General features: G+C 38.0%; 2 protein-coding genes and 1 pseudogene across 2 annotated transcripts in view; 1 reads left to right on the top strand and 2 right to left on the bottom strand.

Moving 5' to 3' along the window:
- Positions 1–542, top strand: part of LOC107566357 (uncharacterized protein C19orf44-like) — a 33,410-nt pseudogene extending 32,868 nt beyond the window's left edge.
- A 58-nt stretch (positions 543–600) lies between these two features.
- Positions 601–8,853, bottom strand: LOC107566339 (serine/arginine repetitive matrix protein 5-like). The gene is made up of 6 exons (XM_016251759.1): positions 8,672–8,853; positions 4,740–5,138; positions 4,435–4,551; positions 3,222–3,326; positions 2,550–2,666; positions 601–879 (listed from the first exon to the last, which is right to left on the bottom strand). The coding sequence occupies exons 1-6, from the start codon at positions 8,851–8,853 to the stop codon at positions 813–815; spliced, it is 987 nt and encodes a 328-aa protein (XP_016107245.1). The 3' UTR covers positions 601–812.
- A 1,199-nt stretch (positions 8,854–10,052) lies between these two features.
- Positions 10,053–24,708, bottom strand: part of LOC107566338 (calcium homeostasis endoplasmic reticulum protein-like) — a 19,974-nt gene continuing 5,318 nt past the window's right edge. The window contains exons 2-9 of the mRNA XM_016251758.1: positions 22,698–22,867; positions 18,875–19,012; positions 18,637–18,788; positions 16,221–16,332; positions 16,031–16,120; positions 15,802–15,946; positions 14,593–14,666; positions 10,053–10,487 (exon numbers count right to left, since the gene is read on the bottom strand). Coding sequence (XP_016107244.1) covers positions 10,053–10,487; positions 14,593–14,666; positions 15,802–15,946; positions 16,031–16,120; positions 16,221–16,332; positions 18,637–18,788; positions 18,875–19,012; positions 22,698–22,867 — 1,316 coding nt within the window. The remainder of the gene's footprint in view (positions 10,488–14,592; positions 14,667–15,801; positions 15,947–16,030; positions 16,121–16,220; positions 16,333–18,636; positions 18,789–18,874; positions 19,013–22,697; positions 22,868–24,708) is intronic.

Here is a 24,708-nt window from a genome sequence, read left to right as displayed (position 1 = left end):
AATCCTTTTCTTACTAGCTCATTATCTTCCATGTTAACAGGTTTGACGGCATACAGTCCCGCTGTTTTTGCACTCAACGACGTTGCTGCAGCAGTTGGATCTCACTAGAGCATTCATCGACTCCACCAGACGTCACTACACGTCAGTGATTGAGTCACTGGGACCTGCTGATTACAAATACACCACACTAGAGGTTACTAAAGAGGTAAAAATTTGACGAGTAACGAAAATGAGGCTGTGAGGGTTAGACAAACAGCGGTTGTAGTTTATATATCAAACATTTTTTTAGATTTCTTCAATATCTTTAGTGTTTACTAACAGGACTTTTTCTTGTTCTAGTTTATTCACGCTCACAGGCCGCCCAAACTGAGTATAGAAGACGCTTTAGAAGAAGTTCTACAGGAAATGAGAGACTATCATTAGTTGAATGAACAGATAATCAATGTTTTGGATGCATCGTCCACAAATCATAAACAGCCAAAATAAATTCAATCATTGTTCATGCAATAACGTACTTAAATAAACCAGCATTTTTCAGTATCTGTTCATCGTGCTTTACTTTAATCATTCATGCATAAATAAAATGTTTACATAAACACTGCCCTTTTTAAAGTGTCTATTTTGCTTGAACAGAGTCTCAGATTAATCAAAGGAAACGCTTGCAATGACACTGACACCACTGCGTTACAGTATGATGCTTGGATACATTTTACTACAAAAAGGAACCAAGGGCAAGATAAAACGTCCAAACAAATGTGAAAAACTGCTTTATGACATCTACAGTAAAAATACAGACCATGTGTAATGGGTGATCACTCTGTGCTGGAGGGATCCTGTGGGTCAGACCCAGCAGGGCCTGAACCCAAACCAGATGTGGAGCTGCGGAGAGACCATATTTCATTTACTTACATTTATTAGGTGAAATGATCATTATCAGCCAAAATCTGCATTCATTTTTATGCATTTATTTTAATTTAAATAAATAAAAAAAAATTTATGTCAGATGGCATGACTGCAATAATTAAACCAATAATCATAATTTTTTTTAAATTTTCAATCCTGCAGCACAACAACAAATTTAGCTTTAGTCCCAAAATTTGACTTATGAAGGTCAAAACTGACCAAATAATAATAATACATAAATAAATTCAATCATAAACATTGCAATCTGGATGGGCAAAATTTTTTTTGCAATTATTTTCAAATTTTGTTTTAGTAACAATATTTAACTTATAAAGGTCAAAATAAATGGGGAGAAGATTTGTGACCAAAAATACAATAATAGACTTTGTAATGGGATTTTGTAGGATGGGATTAGATAAAAATTTCGGAACCCCTAATCAAGGTTATTATAGTTTTGAATTTTAGGCTAATAAATAAATTCTAAACTTCTCTGAAGACTTCTCAGTTCCCCTCAGAAACACATTCATATAAACCCCCAAATCAATATTGAGGATTTTCTTCCAATAGTTTGTGCATCATGAACAGTGAGTGATCTGCCTGCTACAGTATTTTTCTCTGTGTCCGTCTTCAGCATCTCTGGCCTGTGTTAACGGGCGTTTACAGACTTCATATTTTCACGTAAATGACATTTGGAAAATGGTATGCATTGCAACGCAGTTTGTGCAACAGAGATCGGCTGCAATAAAACAATAAACGGCCGGTTGCCGATCGTGTAAGTTCCAGAGGAAGCTCCTTCGGCCGTCATACACACACACACACACACACACCCGTGACTGACCGCTCGCTCGCACCAACAGTTTTGAAACCGTGACATTTTCAAATCGCGGTATACCTTGAAACCGGTAATCGGCCCATGCCTAACCTGATGTAATGGATTTAATGCTGGTGTGGTTCGGGTCGTGACTCGCAGTCTTAATGTCAAACGGTTCTGGTTTGGTACAGAATTAATTAATTCATTAATTAAATTAGTGCTGCTGTTGGATAACGGGTCGAGTGTTCTGTTAAGTACTGCTGGTGCACGTTTACCAAACAGGACCCGTGCAGGACTGTTCTCTCTGTCAGATAACCTCACGTGTACGATGCGCCATTCACAGCTCATATATTTTTCCGCCAAGGGGTGAGAACGTAATGATTACGAAAAAGATTATTTATTTTTGATAATTATTTTATTTCAGTTCGTTTTTCAATAACTGTTGTTTCGTTTCATTTTAGTTTTCCAATTATTTTGTCATTTTTATATTATTTCAGTTTACGAAATAGTTTTTTCATTAAGCGTTTTCGTCTTAGTTTTAGTTTTCGTTTACGAAAATAACCTTGCCCCTAATGAGTGGAAAAAAATAGGTCATTTGCTCCGTAATTTTTACTGATATTTTTTTTAACAAAATTTTACAAAATAAAAATGTCAGTTACTCTTTTTGAATTACTTTATGATTAATCAAAAAAATTATAAAAACAAATAAAATAAAAATATCAAATAAACGTAAAAAAAATAAAACTGATGCAGACAGGATCACAAAAGAAAAAAAAAAAAAAAGTGCTTTTCAAATGCGAACTTGATTTGGGGTAACAAAGGCAGATCGACTTACGCTGGTGTTGGACTGCGTGATTTTGCAGCGTCACGACGCTTGTCTGGAGATCGTGATCTGGAGCGAGATCTGGAGCGGGAGAGACTTCGGGACCTGGATCTGGAGTGACTCCTGCTCCTACGGGAGAAAGTCAAAAATGTGTAAAAAAAAAAAAATTTATAATAATAAAAACACAATAAAACAAATAAAATAAACCATTAAATAATACAAATATCAAATAAACGTAAAAAAATGGATTTGGGTAACAAGAGGGCCTTTCGCACCACAGGAACCTTTTCATAGTACCAGAACTAATTGTGGAACTACGCACTTTTTGGCGTTTTCGCACCGCCGGAACTGGGTGCGATTTTAGTACCGGACTGCCTTTTTCGAGAACCAAATTAGCTCCTACTCCGGAGCAGGGTCTAACCAGCAAAACTGGTACTAATCGTGACGTAAGTAGACATTGATTGGCCAAACGCATATGAAAACGCCCTCACCCGCCATGATTTAAAACGCCGTGTAAACATACTGTAAACATTGTGTCGACTTAGTACACACTCTCGGTGCAAATGCAACCCTTTAAATAGTACTGGGAAATAGTTTTGCGCAAAATCGTCCCAGTACTTTAGTACTGTACATTTAGTGCTGGAACTAAAGCGGTGCGAAAGGCCCTAAGGTAGCTCGACTTACGCTGGTGTCGGACTGCGTGATTTTGCAGCATCACAACGCTTGTCTGGAGATCGTGATCTGGAGCGAGAGCGACTTTGGGACCTGGATCTGGAGTGACTTCTGCTCCTACGGGAGAGAGTCAAAAATGTGTAAAAACAATTCTAAAAACACAATAAAACAAATAAAATAAACCATTAAATAATACAAATATCAAATAAACGTAAAAAAATAAAATAAAAAAAACGGATGCAGACAGGATCACAAAACAAAAAGTGCGAAACTGGATTTGGGTAACAAGAGGGCCTTTCGCACCACAGGAACCTTTTCATAGTACCAGAACTAATTGTGGAACTACCCACTTTTTAGCGTTTTCGCACCGCCAGAACTGGGTGCCATTTTAGTACCGGACTGCCTTTTTCGAGAACCAAATTAGCTCCTACTCCGGAGCAGGGTCTAACCGGCACAACTGGTACTAATCGTGACGTAAGTAGACATTGATTGGCCAAACACGTATGAAAACGCCCTCACCCGCCATGATTTAAAACGCTGTGTAAACATACTGTAAACATTGTGTCAACTTATTTTGCAAGTATGGAGAACAGCGATAGATGGACGGACGCTGAAGTGCAGGCACTTGTAGCAAATGTAGCAGAGATTCTTAGTCCTCCTTTCCGTTCTTTCAATCGCTTTACGTATACGTCGACTTTCCATGTCCATTATTGTGTGAGACACAACAAACACACAGCTGCGATCACAGCGTCCTCCATCCTCCTGTTGTTAATGTTGTTCTTTGTTTCTGTTGTTGAACGCCGCGCACAAATGACGATGCTGTCGTCCAGCTTACGTCCCTTCTTAGTACACACTCTCGGTGCGAATGCAACCCTTTAAATAGTACTGGGAAATAGTTCGCGCAAAATCGTCCCAGTACTTTAGTACTGTACATTTAGTTCTGGAACTAAAGCGGTGCGAAAGGTGTCGGACTGCGTGATTTTGCAGCGTCACAACGCTTGTCTGGAGATCGAGATCTGGAGTGAGAGTGACTTCGGGAGAAAGTCAAAAATGTGTAAAAAATTTAATAAAATAATAAAAACAATAAAACAAATAAAATAAACTATCAAATAATATAAATATCAAATAAACGTAAAAAAAAACTGATGCAGACAGGATCACAAAACAAAAAAAAATTCCTTATCAAATGCGAACTGGATTTGGGTAACAAGGTAGCTCGACTTACGCTGGTGTCGGACTGCGTGATTTTGCAGCGTCACAACGCTTGTCTGGAGATCGTGATCTGGAGCGAGATCTGGAGCGGGAGCGACTTCGGGACCTGGATCTGGAGTGACTCCTGCTCCTACGGGAGAAAGTCAAAAATGTGTAAAAAAAATTCTAAAAACACAATAAAACAAATAAAATAAACTATCAAATAATAAAATATCAAATAAACGTTAAAAAAACAATTTGATGCAGACAGGATCACAAAAAAAAAAAAGTGCTTTTCAAATGCGAACTGGATTTGGGTAACAAGGTAGCTCGACTTACGCTGGTGTCGGTTCGCGTGAATTTGCAGCGTCACGACGCTTGTCTGGAGATCGTGATCTGGAGCGAGATCTGGAGCGGGAGCGACTTCGGGACCTGGATCTGGAGTGACTCCTGCTCCTCCGGGAGAGTGTCAAAAATGTGTTCAACAACAATGTCAAAGCAGATATTTTTTTGGGATACCGAGAGCGAGATCTGGAGTAGGAGCGAGAACGAGAGCGGGATCTGGAGTAGGAGCGAGAACGAGAGCGAGATCTGGAGTAGGAGCGAGATCGGGATCTGGAGCGAGAGGATTTGGAAGACCTGGAGCTGGAGCGTGACGTGGATCGTTCCCGGCTGCACGTCCGACTGCGCGAAGGACTCCCTTGGGTGCTGCCAAAAAAATCATCACGTGAAATGTTACTGAGGAAACAATGGGAACGAGTTTTGTTTGGTCACATCTGAATTCAAGTGTTATTTTAGTATTAGTAGAACACTATAATACAGTTTATTAATATTTTTTATTAGCTTTTAGTTTTATATTTTCAGTTTTCCTTTTAATTTTAGTTGCGTTTTGTCATTTTATTAAGCTTTTTTGTTAGTCAGTTTGTTTATACTTCAGTTTTAGTAATTTTAACATACCATTATAGTATTTAAATATATTAAGAAATATATTCTTAGATGCGTGTTTAAGTTTCAGCCCCTTTTTAAGGTGATTTTTGGATTCTTTGATGATTTTCAAAGGTTGTGGTTAAGTGATGTGAAATACTGCCATTCTTTTTCTATCCTCTCTCTTTTCCTTAGTTTGTTACATTATATATATATATATATATATATAAATGTGTGTGTTTTGCTTAGTTATATGTTAGATATAATTTCATTTATTAAATCCCTTATATTCACCACTGATTGTCTCTGTTTGCTGCTCACAATTCGAAGTCAATGAATGTGTGAACCCTTGCTACATTTGCTAAATTACTGCTAGCACTGCACAAAGAAGGACTGTTTATTCTTCCTTGGCCAGGAAAATAATCGTTTCTTGAATTGATAAATGATTATATTGTCTGCTCGGTGGATGGACAGATCAAATAATTGTAATATTGATTCTGCTACCGTTAATTCGAAGATATAATCTAAATATTTATTATTAAACACAACCAGTTATAATTAGTCATAAATATTTCCCTTTTAGGGCTGAAAAACCCTACATTGGTCACATCTGAATTAAAGTTTTATTTAAATATTAGTGACTAATGGTCAAAGATTCGATGCTTCAAAAGGAGGACCCTGATTCGACTACCAATCTCACAGTCGAATATTCGCGGGTGTTATGATCATGCCATTTTGCCTATATGGGGGTGCTCAATTGTATGATTTCACATAGAACTACTGATTTTCTCTCAATAAGTTAATATACAGCCTATTAAGATGCTGTAAATAAGAATCTGAAAAGAAAGAAGCTTTAAATAAATATTTTAATGTGCGTGACTAAATCCAACCACCCCTATAGATTTAAGTTTCACTTTCCATAACCCGTGACCGACAGAGGAGCATCTTGGCAGCAGGGATTTAAATCTTTAACAAGACTCAAACTGACAGACGAGTGAAAGACTGGATTTTTTCGATCAGGTAGGGTACAGGTGATTTCTGCTAAATGACTGGGACTGTCATATACATAACATTATAATGAGAACACTATTATAATAAAATGCTGTGAATTTTTAGAGTTTAGTTGCCATGTTTCTGCATGTTGTTGCGTGAAAAATGCGTCCACAAAAGGAGTTCATGTGCATTCGGGGCATTTTGTGCAGATAGCCTATACGTCGTAATATTAACGTTATGTTATATAAATAACGAAGCGTATTCTATATGAGATAAATCTCATTGATTTATCAAATACTTCATTCTACTGGTGATCTTCAGCACGCGCAGCTCAAAACAGAAATGCAGAACATTAATAACTACTGTCATGTACATAACGTTATAATGAGAGCACTATTATAAACAATTTTGTGAATTCTTAGGGTTTCGCTGATGTTTAATGTGAGATATGGGAACGATTACTGCGTCTGCTAAGACGCTATGGGAAAACTCATTTTCTCCGAATACTGAAGCCTTTCAATAACGCAGTGTAACTGCACGGCCATTGGCGACGAAGCCCGCCAGAGCCTGCCAGAATGGGCGGGGCATCTGGCTATATAAGTGGCATTTTGTCATAGGATCCTCAGGTTACTTAGACTGAAGCATGACTGAATCATGCAGCTACATAGCACAACCAGCAACGCAGTACTCGTTCCTGTATCTCAGGGAACCGAGGTTATGTTAGTAACCGAGTACGTTCCCTATCGATACCTCACTCGGACTGCGTCTGCTAAGACACAAAGTGGAACCAGTACAATCCTGCTGTGCTATGCTAGAGGAACGACTAATACTTGAACTTGCCTTGAGCACCATTGTGGCCCAGAACGACCAAGTATTTTTCAGGGAAGCCCCCCAAGAGGCGATAGGGCCAAAACTCACAGAGGTCGGCCTGGTGCCGAGTAATTGTTCCAAGATAAACTGTACAGCCTCGGAACCCAGTGGGGGCCAAGAGCGTACAGTGAAGGCGGCAAACGCCTGAAGCACTGGTTTTGCCATATGGCTAGAGTAAGTCAGTTTAAGCAGAAAATCTCCCAGACTCTTTGAACCATACGTTGGTGGAGCATCCACTCTTCTGAGGGGACGTTGCTCCGAGATAGCATGTCTGCTCCTTGGTTCAACATGCCCGGCACATGCGCTGCCCTTAGCGAATGCCAGGCCTCAGCCCCCGTGACAAGGGGTTGGATTTATTTGAGTGGCTAGTTGCTGTATGGGGACCTCACACTCAGAAGAGGAAATTTGCTCTCTTTTGAAAATGCTTTCAAAAAAAAATTTCTCTAGACTTAATGCTCTCGTAGCGAGAGCAGTCAGCCCTTGAGCATGCTGCCTCAGCGTGGGTGTGGACCAGACGCATCCAATTTGAAGCTGTCAGTGATAATCATTAGTGACAGCATTCTCTTTTAATCTGCCTAAAAAAAATCTAACCGCTCATTAGAAGAGTACTGATGATCTTTGTGTAAACACTCAGGCAGATCAAAAGTGCTGCGCGCATTCTCTCAGATCCTCTCGTAGCGGACGAGGGGCAGGGCCGCCGTCATTGAAGAGGGCGAGCCGCGAGCAAAGCAGAGCGAGAGATGAACTCTCATAGTGAGAGCGGTCTGTCAGCGAGCGCAGTCTCAGCGTAGGCATGGCCTAGGCGAGAGGCGCATTCAAATACGAACCTGTCAGCGATATTGAATCATTGGTGACAGCATTCTGCATGATCCTCACGTGGAGAGTAATGCACGCAGGGGCTTTACCGGCATTAAATCACTCAAGCCTGATCGTTCAACCCCGCGAGTTCGCCATTTCTTCCTCCGAGTAACAGGGAGGAGAGAAACACAAGAGCGGGGGAGGCGGGGCTCAGCGACGCATACACAAATGTGAAGCTGTCCGCGTCCTGCTTCGATCTGCTTAGGAGGATTAAGCTGCTTGATGTAACAAGGGGCGCTGATCCTCACTTGTAACACACTGGCGGATCAAGCACGCATTATGTGTGCCGGCATGAAATTGCTCAAGCCTGATCGCTCAACCCGCGAGCTCGCCGTTGCTTCCTCCGAGGTAACTGGGAAGAGAGAAACATGAGAGCGCATTCTTCCACGAATGAACAGGGGCAGACTGCTTTCATGGTAAAAGCAGCCCGTCTTTGTGAGCGCAGCAATAGCGACACACACACAAATTAGAAGCTGCCAGTGACAGCGTTCTGCTCAGATCCACTTAGGAGGATAGAGCCACTCTATGTAACGAGGGGTGCGGATTGAAGCACAGCGGGGAGAGCGACCACGCAGGCTCTGTGTCGGTGTGAGATCGCTCAGACCCAGTTTGCTTAGCTCCCTGACTCTGCTGTTTCACTCTCCTGAGAGAGGAGAAACGTGAGCGCGTGGCTGCCTTCAATGAAGGCGGTCCGCAAGTGGAGAAGAGCGAGACTCATGCTCTCAGCGAGAACATTCCATCTCAGTGAGCATGCAGTCTCTGCATGGGGGCTGCCCAGACAGTTGACGCCCTCACTGCCATTCTGCATCGTGCAAGATTCCCTGCACGAGCCACACTCGTAGCGCGACATTTGCAACAACGTCACTAGAAATTTAGCTCTTTTAGAACTTGCCTCTTAAAAATAAGCTCTTTTAGGCTCGCCGGATGGCGGAAGGGGATCAGCTGGGACCGCTGCTGCTGCATCGCTGAAGGTGGTGTTGAAGCGGCGAATCAGCCAAGCAGAGGGTCGCTGGTTCAGCTTGATCCACTGCGAAGGCGATTCTATGCCGAGAGGCTTCGAGTCTCATAAATCAGCTTAGAACGACGTCGTTGCTGAAGGAGAAGAAATCTGAGGATCCTATGGCGAAGTGCCGCTTATACAGCCAGATGCCCGGCCCATTCTGGCAGGCTCTGGTGGGCTTCATCACCATTGGTTCGTTTTTTTTATTTACTGCACGAACCAATGGCCATGCAGTTACACTGCGTTATTGAAAGGCTTCAGTATTTGGAGAAAAAGGAGTTTTCCCATAGCGTTTTAGCAGACGCAGTACGAGTGAGGTATCGATAGGGAACTACCTTTTAATCAAAACATTATTTTTGCATCTGCGAGGCGTTCGTTACACATTTTCCCTGTGCGTCAGTAATTATGACTGTCCAGTGTCTGATTTGGCTTTTGGTAATGTATTTTGCCCCCCCACCCCCAAACATATGATTCGACTATTGGCAAGATTCAAAAATTCCGATTCGACTATGAAAATCCTTAGTCAGGGACACCCCTAAATATTAATAGTATACTATAATATTATTTAGAATTAATATTACTACTTTATATTATTTTAAAACATTTATATTATTTATAGTAATATTTATGTTTTATATATTTTTTATTGAAATTTTAGTTTAGGTCTTACTAATTTTGTTGTTTTTGTATTATTTCGTTTTTATGCATTTTATTTTAGATTTAGTATAGTATTATAGTATTTATTAATATTTTGAATCAGGTTTTAATTTTTAGATTTTCAGTTTTTATATATTACTATTACAATAACTAAAACAAATGTATAAATCTAATTTTTCAGAACAGCAAAATTACACTAATAAAATACACTAACATTAATATTTATTGCCATCTTAATTTCTTTCAAACATAAACCCTTGTATTTACGCAATTCAGGATGGAAAAATGGAAATTTGTAGAAATATAGAAAAAAAACTATTTAATATCAAACAAAGACTTGTGTACATTTTTCATGAAATCAGAGTCATTTTTAACTCTAGTAGTATTCCGAACAGAAAAGCTGAGGTCTCACCTCCTGGGAAGTCTCCCTGTGGGTAGTCGAATCGGTGCGGTGGATATGGCAGCCGTTCTAAATGATGCCGCGGAGGAAACTCGTGCTGCATGAAGCACGGCGGAAAGTGTCCGAAGTTGTGTGGTGGCGGCGGCTGGTTGAACGGCAGATCCTGCATGCGGAAGGGAGGCTCCCTCTGGCCCCATGGCGGCGGTTGATCCGGCTGGCTGCTCCACGGCGGCTGGTCAAACTGACCACTCCAGGGGCTTGCGGGGCCCCCATCCCAAGGGCCACTCCAGTTGGGGTACCGCTGCTCATTCCACATGCCCTTGTAGCTGCTCCAGGGCGGCCAGGGCGGCCAGGGGGGCAGGGCTTGAGACGGGTCGAATGGTGGCTGGAGGCGGAAACATATATTAGTAGATGAAAATTACAGGCCTCTCTCATCTTTTTAAGTGGGAGAACTTGCACAATTGGTGGCTGACTAAATACTTTTTTGCCCCACTGTATATAGTGCTGGATTGAATATTTAAATAAGTAAAATACAAAATTTTAAGATGGTCAAAGACATTTTTAATCTGAAAACAATGCAAAAAAAATGACACGGCAATAGGTGTCTACTTGATTTTTATTTGGAAATTAAATTGTAATCCATTACCGATTTCAAATTACGTTATGAAAATTGTAATTAGTAACAATCTATTGCACTACTTTTTTGATTACTTTTAGATAGGGCTGGGTGATAAATTGATAACGATAATTATCGTGTGACAAATTTCCTCGATAAACAATAACAAGCATTCGATATAATGCTTATGAGGAAAAGGAGGGAAAAAAAGAGCGCTAGTCATTTTAAGCGCGCCACTCGGACCGTTTATGCGCTCGGATCAAAGTTCATACAGCGGCGCAAGCTTCACTAGAGCAGATGCGTTCACTCGCTGATGAATCTCGCTCAAACAACACTGAACAGTGCTATGAGATCCAGTGTGAAGTGCTTGAATTCAGCGAGGAACACAAATAACTCAGTTTACAGCATAGACTGTAAAAAAAAAAAACATGGACGTAGTGTCCGTGACGTCACTCATAGTTTTTTGAAGAGCATTTTAGAAGCCTAAAGTGGGCGGAGCCGACCGCCACCATCTTGGCAAAGCATCACCGCGCATCACTCCCGGATAATCGAAAATGGGCAAAAAGGCGGGACATGGGTGAAGCTGAGGTGCCTGGTTGCTGAAACCATGCCTGTCTATAGTGACATAAGTGCTGCCGTGCTAAGACAAAACACCATAACTTCGTTTTTGGTCGAAAATGAGTTATTGATAATTTTGGGACATATATGACCTCCTTTATCATGTGTATAAGTATCTTGGAGAAAAGCCCCGGAGAAACCAAGGCCGAACACAGTAACATCAGTTACCGCTCTTTGATTTTGTTTTAGATCGCTCAAATTAAGTTACGGTGCTCTGCATTTGTTTAGCCGTTTGTCAATATTACTGTGCCGGCCTGGAGTTATATGGTATTCTCCTGCCTTTGTTTTACTGTCCATTAAAGTCTGCACGTGTGAGGAGTCAAATGCCATGACAGCGCATCACATAAAATCAGTAACTGTTCACAATCAAATCCATTTCCTACCTTTTCTTGTAACTCGATAAAAAACATTGCAATGAACGTCATCGGAGATGTTTAATTCACAATCATTCTAAGCATTATTCCTGCTGGCGTTCACATTAATCCACAAGTCGTTCTTATAGGTTAAATAATTTTCATTTAGTTCGATGTAAAAACAATAGGCTAAGTATGTCTTGCATCCATTAATGTTAGCGAACATTGCAAATAAATTGGTTGCAAAACGGCATCCACTCAAGTTTAACTTTTTGTTTGGTTGTTACGTTCAGAGAAATTATATAAAAATGTAATCACATTACTATATGTTATAGCCTAGCCAATGATCATTAGATTTTATACAGATGTTACTATAATGATTCTGTAAATGGTGATCAGCACCCAAATATTGTATATAATGTGGAAGCTACTGCCTTTTGCCTTGGCGTGACATCTCACTTTTTGCAGACAGTGCAAAGGCAGAGTACCTACAATAACTTCAAAATAGCGGTAAAAATCAAGTTTGAGATCATTTTCATTAAAACATCTAATTGCCAGGTTTCCAGTGTCCTACCCATAATTAATTTTTCTGATAAATAAAAATCTTTAAAGCCATTTTTCTAAGTTTCACACTCTGGAGCAGAGCGGCAGTCCACCTGTCACTTAAGTGGCCACGACCTTAATTATGCAGAACTTTAAGGCTTAATATAATTTAAACGTATGAGTTTTAAAAAAATTCATATATTAAAAAATTCACCCCCCTCACATTTGTCATGAAGGTCATAATTACCTATATAGAACGAAACCACTTTTTGTACCAGGCTGTAAACATGTTTTTTTTCTGCTGTAAAGTTGGGCATTTCAACATGGCAGGTCTATGGGACTGACTCCCTTTTGGAGCCAGCCTCTAGCAGCCAGTCGATGAATTGCAGTTTTAGTCACTTCCGTATTGGTTTCAAGCGAGAGACCGGGAGGTTGACGCTTGGTTTACATCCAGATGAAACAGCGCTGACAAACAGCACAAACACTGTGCGCAACGATACAGTCAGAAGACTTTAATCTACAAATCACCATCATTTACCACGGATTTACTGTAGTAACACTAACTGCACCATGGTATTGTGTCAGAAATGTGGGTATTCATGTCGAATTTGATTATATTACTAATGTAGACATGTATTAAATACATTGAAGGAGGAGTAATTTTTGTGATTAAGTCATATTTTGTGATTAAGCTAAGCTATAGCGTTTATGCGTTTATACTAAATGTATTTAGTCTACTGTTTTTCATACAAATACATAGAACCCATATTACATTTTTACCATGGTATTAAGGTGCTATATTTGTGGTTTTAACTGATTATCATGATCTAAATATATGCTACTAAGGAAGACCAATGGTTTTAAAAAAAATAAATAAATAAAATAAAAATTGCTCCTCAAACAGTCAGAATAATGAAATTTCACCATATAAAAATGAGATTGCTACCATTTTTACAGATATTACTGATTTTGATAATGAACATAAATCTACAGTGTTTCTGAGAGACAAAAATGTTTTATATTATTATCAGGCAACACAAACCTGTTTCTTGATTTGAAACAATATCACTCACTAGAACACGCAGAACTAAGAAATAATTTTTTCTATTAAGATATTTATTTTGTTAAGGAAAAATGACTGGAAAAGTGTAAAGAATTATGAAGTTTGTCGTGTTCTGATCATATCATATTTTGTGATTAAGCTAAGCTATAGCGTTTATGCGTTTATACTAAATGTATTTAGTCTACTGTTTTTCATACAAATACATAGAACCCATATTACATTTTTACCATGGTATTAAGGTGCTATATTTGTGGTTTTAACTGATTATCATGATCTAAATATATGCTACTAAGGAAGACCAATGGTTTTAAAAAAAATAAATAAATAAAATAAAAATTGCTCCTCAAACAGTCAGAATAATGAAATTTCACCATATAAAAATGAGATTGCTACCATTTTTACAGATATTACTGATTTTGATAATGAACATAAATCTACAGTGTTTCTGAGAGACAAAAATGTTTTATATTATTATCAGGCAACACAAACCTGTTTCTTGATTTGAAACAATATCACTCACTAGAACACGCAGAACTAAGAAATAATTTTTTCTATTAAGATATTTATTTTGTTAAGGAAAAATGACTGGAAAAGTGTAAAGAATTATGAAGTTTGTCGTTTTCTGATCATAAAGAATAGTTTAAAACCACAATTAACCGTCTGGTTTTTACAACTTCCACATTAGAGCAAAAAATCTGCCTTTAAACTTGAAAGAAATAAAAAAATTGACATTTATCGTGATAATTATCGATATCGACTGATACGAAAAAATTATTATCGTGATCATCGATAATAGCCCAGCCCTACTTTTAGATTATTTTTACTTCTGACCTAATTCGTTCATCAAATTGATTTGAATGAGATAAACTCGTTCTATATTGATATAAAAATACCAAGAGAAAGAACACATTTGTTATCAACAACATAATGTGTAATAAACATTTTCAGAGGAAATAACATAGGGTTTAAAAGCTGTTTAACTTAATTAAATTGTAAAAATGTAATATAACCATTTATAAATGGTACAAATATTTCTAAAATAAATAAAAGTGGATAATCTTTTAGAATGAAAAATTTAAAAGACGAACAATTTACTGACATTGCACAAGTAAAATGTAAGCAATAACATAGTAACAGTAATCGGATTATGAACATTTTAAAACATAGTATATTCTAATTACAAATACCTTATATTTGGAATCAGAGTATGTAATCAGTATCAGTTACTGAGTTAGTATTAATACACAGCTGCACACAGTATAAGAACTGTAAGGTATTGAAGTGTTTTTTCACTCACAGGTTGTTGCGGGTTCCACACCGGCATGCTCTGCTGTGGAGCAAACCATCCGGCCAATGGAGGCATCAGATCTCCTGAAAAAAACAAAAAATACAAAATTGCTGCTTTGCTAAAGATACATGCATACATCTCCTTCGATTAAAGATAATGGCTAGTGTGGTGGCTGCGATATACATAAACCTAGCAACATCAGTCACCATGACTTAATGGTTAATGGAAACGCTGTCATTTCGCAATACTCTTTTTATCGACATTTGTAAAATATTGCAAAATTTTGGGCAAATCTGTAATGGAAATGCACATATTGTGTTTAAGTGTTTGGTCTAGTTATGTGACGCTACCCCTGTAGTCATAACAAATCACCTCATAAAGACTAATAAAGACTAATAAACTAAAAAAAAAAAAAAGGGCAGAAAATGATCAAAAAGAAAGATGTTCGGAAATGATGTCACATGACCACCCATAAAATAATCATCACAGCAAACTGGAGAATAAAAACACATTATGTAAAAACTGACATATGCAAACTGGTGTTGGAAAGCTTTTAGATTTTCTTTTTAAAATAAGTATTTTCTGCTCATCAAGCTACACTTATTTGACCAAAATTACAGTCAAAAGAGTAAAATTGCAAAATATTATTACAATTTAAAAGTACCATTTTTTTATGTGACTATGTTAAAATGTTATTTATTTCTGTGATCAAAGCCGAATTTTCAGCAACATTACTCCAGTCTTCAGTGTCACATGATCCTTCAGAAATCATTCTAATACGCTGATTTGCTGCTCAAAAAACATTTCTGATTATTATCAATGTTGAAAACAGTTGCCCTGCTCATATTTTTGTGGAAACCGTGATACATTTTATTTTTCAGGATTCACAGATGAATAGGAAGTTGGAAAGAACAACATTTAATTGAAATAGAAATCTTTTGTTACATTATAAATGGCTTTTACAGTCACTTTCAATCAATTTAATGCATCCTCGCTGAATAAAAGCATTACAATTCTGACCCCAAACACGTCAAATGTTTTTACCACGCTGACCTAACACTTACTTCAGATTATTAAAAACGAAGAAAAAAATGTATTTAAAAACTGACATTATAATACATAAAATATATATATAATAAAAAAATTAAATGGCTTATTAAAACATATTATAAATCATATTATTTAAAAAAAATATACATTATTTAATGTATTTTTTACCAGGCAGAGAGGTCACTGCCACCGTCTGCTGCTGCTTCAGATTGTTCACAAACTCCTCGTGCTGCGTCTTCAGCACCTGGATCTGCTGCTGGAAGGCCATCTGGACGGGCTGCACCACCGGCGCGTACTCCGTGATGAGCAACGCCTGGACCAGACACAACAGAGACAGGATGAGAAACACATCCTCCAGATTTGACCAGAAAACAAACACTGACAGCACGAGCTGCACCTGATACTGTCCGAGGCCCAGAGCCGGACTCTGAAGCTGCTGAATGGTGACTTCGTCAAAGTAGCTGTTCTTCTCCCAGAGCAGCAGTAGCTGAAAACATGAAGAGCAACGACTCGTTTATCCTGCTACAAGTCAAATTGACACCATGGTGAAGCTTCAAATAGGAAGAAATGGGGATGGATGATCTTACGCGGGTGATTTTCTGCTGCTTGTCTTCCTCTACAGCCAGGAAACTGGTGCAGTAAATGGGAACCACAACCTTCTGTAGAGCCGCCAAAAGATCCCTCTGACTTTTCCTCTGACTGTGGAGAAAAATCAAGGTTTGCTCAATAAAACGCCATAAAACAAACTTGCAGTTGAAAAAAATAAAAATAAAATTGGCTTTCCCAATATGAGAAGTGATTATAATAACTATTTTCTAAAAATCTTTTTAGTTTGGAGCTTAAAATGTAAGTGAAAATTAATTAAATGAATGTTCAAATTAGGCATCAAAAATAAATGAATTAAAATAAATAAGTGAATATTAGGCATCAAATTCAATTTTTTAATTGAATTACCGACCAGTGTTGTTGCTCTCATCAACTAAAACTATTACATTGTTTTATGATAACTAGAGCCCGACCGATATATCGTTTTGCTGATTTTATTGACCGATATGAGCCTGTCACAGATATATCGTATCGGCGAATATGCCGCCGATATGAATTTTTTTACAGCAGATAAAATGCTTGTAAATGGTTTAATTATGTAGTTTGTCCAGCAAAGCGCGCTCCATTGTTTGCTACTGGCGACCTGGAAGAAACGCTTTAAAGCTTAAGCGTATGGAATACCATTGAAATTTTGAATGGCCATATCTCCATAACGGCGCGGCGGATCCACACCAAATTCGGGGGATCCCTTCTGCTCGAGGAACCCTCTAAAACGCAGAATCGAGTGTACATCTCGAGGCCCGCTTTCGATTGAGACCACCCCCGCGTCGATAGCCCCCGGGGTCCGGGAGTTACAGGCGGTTAAATTCGTGGTCGGGCGCCGACCGATCTGGTGATCCCAGGGGGCTACCAACACGTGGAGGGTGCCGTTCAAGAGGGCTCCTCGAGCTGAAGGGATCCCCCGAATTTGCTGGAGGATCCACCGCCGCGTTCGTGAGATAGTGACACCAGCCAACCACTTTCACTTCAGTAAGGAGGTCTATTCTTCAGGCAGCAGCATTCAAGCGTCGTCTTATTCAACCGTAAGTGCCCTGCGAAGTGGACTTCACATGATATTCCGCCATGATTCCAGTTCCAAGGGAACGTTCACGTTACATTCAAAGGGCATTAAAGTGCGCGATACGTGAATTTAAATAGTATTTATTTACAGAGATATATTATGTCACACTTCTCTAGTAAGTTTCATCTGTGTGTGAAGACAGTAGCGCAAATCCGTGAATGAATGTTCCGAAGTGAAAAACTTCAAGCAATAAAGTTGAATAAACTTCAACTTTACTGTTCAGTGCACTGATGTCAGACTCATTTTGCATAATAAAGTTTATTGTTAAATGCCCTGCCTCCATTACATATCTTTGTCACGTCATTATAGGTGTTTGATCACCACATTTGAGTTATCATTGTAAAAAATGTGTTTATGTATATATATTCTGTTTGTGTATATACTGTATTCTATATATAGAAGCAGTCAAAAGTTTGGACACACGAACGGGAAAGTGTCCAAACTTTTGACTGGTACTGTACTATAATATACACAAAGAATATCGGCCGATAAACCGATATTGACCTTTTTTTACTCCCCAATATCGGCATCGAATCAGCCCCCCCAAAAAAAACATATCGGTCAGGCTCTAATGTCAACTGAAATAAATCCATTTATTCAAACTTTTTTTTAATTTCAGTTAGTTTCCAAAGCAATATTTTTTCATTTAGTTCAAAGAGTCAATTTACTACAACTAAAATTTAAATGAATAATAAAAACTGAATAGACATTAAAATAATATCAAAACACAACTGCATTAAACTAAAGTGAAAATTAAAACAGAAAATATAAAAATATAGGAGAACTTGCAAAAATAAAATGAAGTGAAAACAAAGCGTCACATTATTTAATGTGTCATTTTTTAAATTTATGATTAAGTTCTTCTTGAGGTAAATCATTAAAATCACCATTAATAATTAACTCAAATTACAACTAATTAAAAAAAACATTTGTTAAATAAAATAAACATCTTATTTCAGTTAGTTTTCAATGCAACATTTCAAATTTTTATTTAGTTTAAGTTAAAGTACTAAAATGATTAAAACAAAAATTTAAATAAATTAAAAACTATATTTAATTACAAATTTGTATATTTTAACATTAAAAATATAACATTATAAATACATATTTTCTATATTATATAAATACTTTTATAAATATAGAGATATGTAAATATATTTAAAAAGTTAAGAAAAATTACAAAAATACACATCAAAATATAAAATAATAGAAATATACTTTTAATACTATCATAGAATAATAATGATACTAAAATAACACTCCCCGAACAGCTGATTTAAGTATTAAAATGCATTATAATGTGACAAAACAGTTCAGATAAAATCTCTGCATCTCACCAGTGATGCAGGACGCAATTAGTCAGATAAATGAGATGCAGGCGGAGTTCGAAATGTGCCTCGTCCGCAGTGATGCGGTTTCTGAGATGCGACGCCATCAGCTCGCAGTGCGGCGGGGTCTTAGCATTACTGAACATCCAGTTCTTTCCAGCCTGAGAAAGAGAAATAACCAGATAATGACTAATCTGAGACACATCAGACAGAGCGGGCATGAGTGAGGCAGGTTTCCGGCTCGTACCAACATGGCATCTTTGGTGCAGGTGTCTATGATGGGCTGGAGCAGGTTGTCGAACTCGTTCATGTCCAGCTGCGTCTCCACCAGCAGTTTCTGCATCTGCTGCTCCATCGCCAGAGAGATGGCGGCCATCGCTTGCGCCTGAAACCCAAAAACACATTTATTTAACAGAATATATTACTGTGCAAATGTCTGGGATCAGTAGGACTATTTTTGGGTACAAAATGAATACTCTTATTCCTAAAGGTTGTATGAAATTGATCAAAAGTGACAGTAAAGACATTTATTTGATGTTAACGATGTTGAAATTCTGCAGCAAAGCGATGACATCTCAGATCATTATCTAGTCTTGTGTAGACTCCAGATAGCTAAAACTGTCAATTCTACCCCTTGTTACAAGTATGGTAGAACCATCACTTCTACCACAAAAGACTGCTTTGTAATTCTAATTCCTTAGCATATCCAAAACCTCAGAACAACTTGAGGATGTAACAGAAACTATGGACTCTCTCTTTACTAGCATTTTAGATACGGTTGCTCCTTTACGCTTAAGGAAGACTAAGGAAAACAGTTTTGCACCGTTGTATAACGAGCGCCCTAAGAGAGGAGGAAAACAAAAATAGAGGTATTTCATGTTGCATGGCGGGAAAGTACCCTATCCTACAGAAAAGCATTAAAACAGCTAGATCTGATTACTTTGTCTCTTTTAGAAGAAAACAAACATAACCCCAGGTATTTATTCAATGCAGCAGCTAAATTAACGAAAAATAAAGCACCAACAGGCGTTCACATTTACCAACAGCACAGCAGTAATGACTTTATGAACTACTTTAATTCCAAGCTCGATACTATTAGATACAATTGTAACCATGTAGCAACAGTATCGCATCAGATAGTGCGCTGTAGATCCCCTGAGAAACAATTCCACTCATTCTCTACTATAGGAGAGGAAGAATTTAATAAACTTGTTAAATCATCTAAACCAACAACAATGTATGTTAGACCCTATTCCTCCTAAAAGAGGTGCTTCCAGAAGTCATAGATCCTCTTCTGACTATTATTAATTCGTCACTGTCATTAGAATATGACCCCAAAACCTTCAAATTGGCTGTTATTAAGCCTCTCATCAAAAAACCACAACTTGACCCCAAAGATCTTGTTAATTTCTGCTGAGTTTATTTGGTAGCAAGCTCAATACTCATATACGCATGAGCGCACTTTGGATGTGACTGCGCACCGCCTCTGGAGCGCGCGAGGACCGAATGGCTTAAAAAGATGTGCAAATAAATAATAACATTTTCTGACGATGCAACAATGATTTTCTATCAGAGTTAGTGCTGGCTGCAGATAAAGTCTTAATTGTTGGTGATTTTAATATCCATGTTGATAATGATAAAAATGCATTGGGATCACCATTTCTAGACATTCTGAGCTCTACTGGGGTTAGACAACACGTGTCAGGTCCTACTCATTGTCGAAATCATACTCTAGATTTAATACTGTCACATGGAATTGATGTTAACGATGTTGAAATTCTGCAGCAAAGCGATGACATCTCAGATCATTATCTAGTCTTGTGTAGACTCCAGATAGCTAAAACTGTCAATTCTACCCCTTGTTACAAGTATGGTAGAACCATCACTTCTACCACAAAAGACTGCTTTGTAATTCTAATTCCTTAGCATATCCAAAACCTCAGAACAACTTGAGGATGTAACAGAAACTATGGACTCTCTCTTTACTAGCATTTTAGATACGGTTGCTCCTTTACGCTTAAGGAAGACTAAGGAAAACAGTTTTGCACCGTTGTATAACGAGCGCCCTAAGAGAGGAGGAAAACAAAAATAGAGGTATTTCATGTTGCATGGCGGGAAAGTACCCTATCCTACAGAAAAGCATTAAAACAGCTAGATCTGATTACTTTGTCTCTTTTAGAAGAAAACAAACATAACCCCAGGTATTTATTCAATGCAGCAGCTAAATTAACGAAAAATAAAGCACCAACAGGCGTTCACATTTACCAACAGCACAGCAGTAATGACTTTATGAACTACTTTAATTCCAAGCTCGATACTATTAGATACAATTGTAACCATGTAGCAACAGTATCGCATCAGATAGTGCGCTGTAGATCCCCTGAGAAACAATTCCACTCATTCTCTACTATAGGAGAGGAAGAATTTAATAAACTTGTTAAATCATCTAAACCAACAACAATGTATGTTAGACCCTATTCCTCCTAAAAGAGGTGCTTCCAGAAGTCATAGATCCTCTTCTGACTATTATTAATTCGTCACTGTCATTAGAATATGACCCCAAAACCTTCAAATTGGCTGTTATTAAGCCTCTCATCAAAAAACCACAACTTGACCCCAAAGATCTTGTTAATTACAGACCAATCTCAAATCTCCCTTTTCTGTCAAATATGCTAGAACAGGTAGTATCCTCACAATTCTTAGAGAAAAATGGTATCTGTGAGGAGTTCCAGTCAGGATTTAGACTAGGCCTGTCACAATAACTTTTTGTTGTGCGATATATTGCCCCAGAAATAATAGCGATAAGCAATTTTAAAGACCATTTTATGCAACTGAAACAGCATAATAATGCAAGAAGGTCTACACACTTCCAAATGACAACAAACATTTAATTTTTAAGAATATTTAGATCATGGCAATTATGTATCAAAATATTAGATGCCTAAAAAAACTTGAATAAATAGTAAATAAACATTTTCTAACAAAAAGTGCAAAGTAAAAAAAATAAAAATGCACAAAAGAACTTGTATGGAGATATTTCCCTGACTTTTTCTCTGTAAATTAAGGGTGCACACTATTGCTGAAAAACACAATTACTACTTAACAGTCAGATGTCCGTATGCACAAAGGCACAGATCCCTAAAAAAAGACCATATCTGCAGATGAAACTTTTTTGTAGAAGCATTCTTTAAAATTTGAACTAGCACCAACTACACCACGTTATGTACGAGAAGCTGCAAAAGACACGGGCAGAAGTGGAATGTTCAAAACATGGTGACATTAATTTAATATAATGGGTAAATATAATGGGCGATATATTGCGTCACCAAAAATGATTGAGGTCATGTACATATATTGCGCGATAAGTCGATATATTGATTATTGCGACAGGCCTAATTTAGACCGTATCATAGTACTGAGACTGCTCTCATTAGAGTTACAAATGACCTGCTCTTATCATCTGATCGTGGTTGTATCTCTCTATTAGTGCTACTGGATCTTAGCACTGCGTTCGACACTATCGACCACAACATTCTTTTGAATAGACTAGAAAACTCTGTTGGCATTAGTGCAAGTGCATTAGCATGGTTCAAATTTATCTGACCGCCATCAATTCGTAGCAGTGAATGAAGAAAGGTAAATTATGTGAAAATACTTTTTTTTTTTTTTTACGAAGCATTAACATGTTAGACTGCACCCCATAATCACAATCAAGTCTAGAAAAAAAACAGTGAACCACCCCTTTAAAAGCGCTATATAAATAAAGTTGACTTTACAGCAGTCTGAAGGTCTGACCCCAGTTTGGTGGTTTTAGCTTACTACTAAATTTAGTCTCAGAAGATGAAGCAGCCGTTTAAATAGTAGATAGATTTAATAGTAGTCAAGCCAACAATATATTTAAACAGAAAACAGTTCTTTTGAGTTGTATTTCACAATATCACTGTATTTTTTGATCAAATAAATGCAGCTCTGGTGCACAGAAGATAAATGGACCGTCAAAACTACGCAAAGTCCCATAGACTTTTCATTGAGTGGGTCAAAACTTTTGTGCGCAGAAGATTTTAATGCACCTGTCTGAGGCTGAGCAGGTGTTGCTCCTGCTGCTGGAGGTTCCACTGGCTCTGCTGGATCAGCTCCTCCACAGACGCCGTGGTCGGCGGGATCGGCGGCGGCGGCGGGAGCATCGTCATCGGCGCAGGAACATCTGCAACCTCTTTATCCGGAGGTTTACAGAGCAGTGCTAATCACAAGAACACACAGATGCAAAAACTATAACTCCTTCATGCCGAGACAAACATCTGCCTGCCAGTACATCCAGATCTGATGGATGTGAGTGAACGGTCACACTACTGAAGGAAGCTTGACTCTCGTTTGAATGGACGTTCCCAGAGCAAAGCCATTCAGATCAGAGAAACATGCAGGAAATCACTCATGCTGGTTTGTTCCCCTCTGATTTTCCATGTCTGGAGACAGTCGCATGAAAACGGAATACGGAAACATTAAGCCGAGGAAAGTATGGAGATATGACATACAGAACTGCCTGCAAATAGCTGAGGGGAAAAGAAATCAAGTAAAGAAACCGAAAGAAAAACTGCTTGCTTGTGGCTTCCTTAGATTGAAAATGAAACAAAGTTTGAATCAAGATTTATATGGAATACTTGCATTTGCAAAACAAACAAAAGTAAACCAGAAGTTAAAGCAAGCTGCACAAGTTTATATATCAAGTATGCAGCAAAAAACAGTGCAGGGAAGTAAAGTTCTTAGCTCTAAAGGAATAATTCAACCAAAAATGAAAATTATATACTCACCAATATACTCAATATACTCTGCAGTGAATGGGTGCCGTCAGAATGAGAGTCCAAACAGCTGATAGAAACATCACAATAATCCTCAAGTAATCCACTCCAGTCCATCAGTTAACATCTTGTGAAGCAAAAAACTGCATGTTAGAAACAAACCCAGGTGTTTTAACTTTATACGGTTGCTTCTGGCCAAAAGATGAGACCATATGAATCCATAAATCCTCCAGTGGAAAAGTCCATCTGCTGTTGTCTCTCACATCAAAATCCATCCACATATTTGTTTAGAGCTGTTTGGACTGTTTTTGCTTGTAAACGATGCTTGATCTGTGCAGATTTCTCTCGCGATTCAGACCAGACCACTTTTTCACTGGAGAAAACATCATGTATAGAAGACTCTCTATCCAAGTTAAAAATGCATTGATGATGGATTTGTTTCTTACAAACATGCAGCTTTTGCCTTCACATGATGTTAATTGATTACTTGAGGATTATTGTGATGTTTCTATCAGCTGTTTGGACTCTCATTCTGATGGCACCCATTCACTGCAGAGCATCCACTGGTGAGAAAGTGATGCAATGCTACATTTTTCCAAATCTGATGAAGGAACAAGCTCATCTTCATTTAGGACAGTCTGAGGGTGAGGACATTTTCAGCTAATTATCACTTTTGGGTGAACTATTCTATTAATTCTTGGTTCAAATCCCTAAATATGAGAGATAGTAACAGCGATGGTTGGCAAACACTTCACAGTTGTTTTTGAAAGTTTCAACCAATTATTCATTTACACTTAGTCATTTAGCAGATGCTTTTATCCAAAGCGACTTACAAATTAGGACAATGGAAGCAATCAAAATCAATAAAAGAGCAATGATACGCAAGTGCTATAACAAGTCTCAGTTAGCGTAACGCAGTACACATAGTAAGTTTTTTCTTTAATTATATAATAAATAAAAAGAAAACAGATAGAATAGGAAAAGAATAGAGCAAGCTAGTGTTAAGACTTTTTTTTGCATTTGTTAATTTTATAATAAATAAAAAGAAAACAAATAGATAAAATACAAAAAGATTACAGAAGCTAGTGTTCTTCTTTTTTTTTTTCAAGAAAACAAGCAGTTAGTAAATGAATCGAATGCAAGTCTAAAAGGGACAAGATTTTTTTTAAAGAATGGAATTAGAATAGAGAGTGCATGAGTTAAGGCTTGTTCACACCGGGACGAATATCGCGCGCGATTTATCGCCGACGTTTAACGCCTCGTGACTAAACAAAGGGCGCCAATG

The sequence above is a fragment of the Sinocyclocheilus grahami genome, unplaced genomic scaffold, assembly GCF_001515645.1.
Source record: "Sinocyclocheilus grahami isolate Dianchi unplaced genomic scaffold, SAMN03320097.WGS_v1.1 scaffold1070.1, whole genome shotgun sequence".
NCBI classification, from domain to species: Eukaryota; Metazoa; Chordata; class Actinopteri; order Cypriniformes; family Cyprinidae; genus Sinocyclocheilus; species Sinocyclocheilus grahami.
The sequence above is the reverse complement of the archived record's forward strand: the minus strand, read 5'-3'. Positions and strand labels throughout refer to the sequence as shown.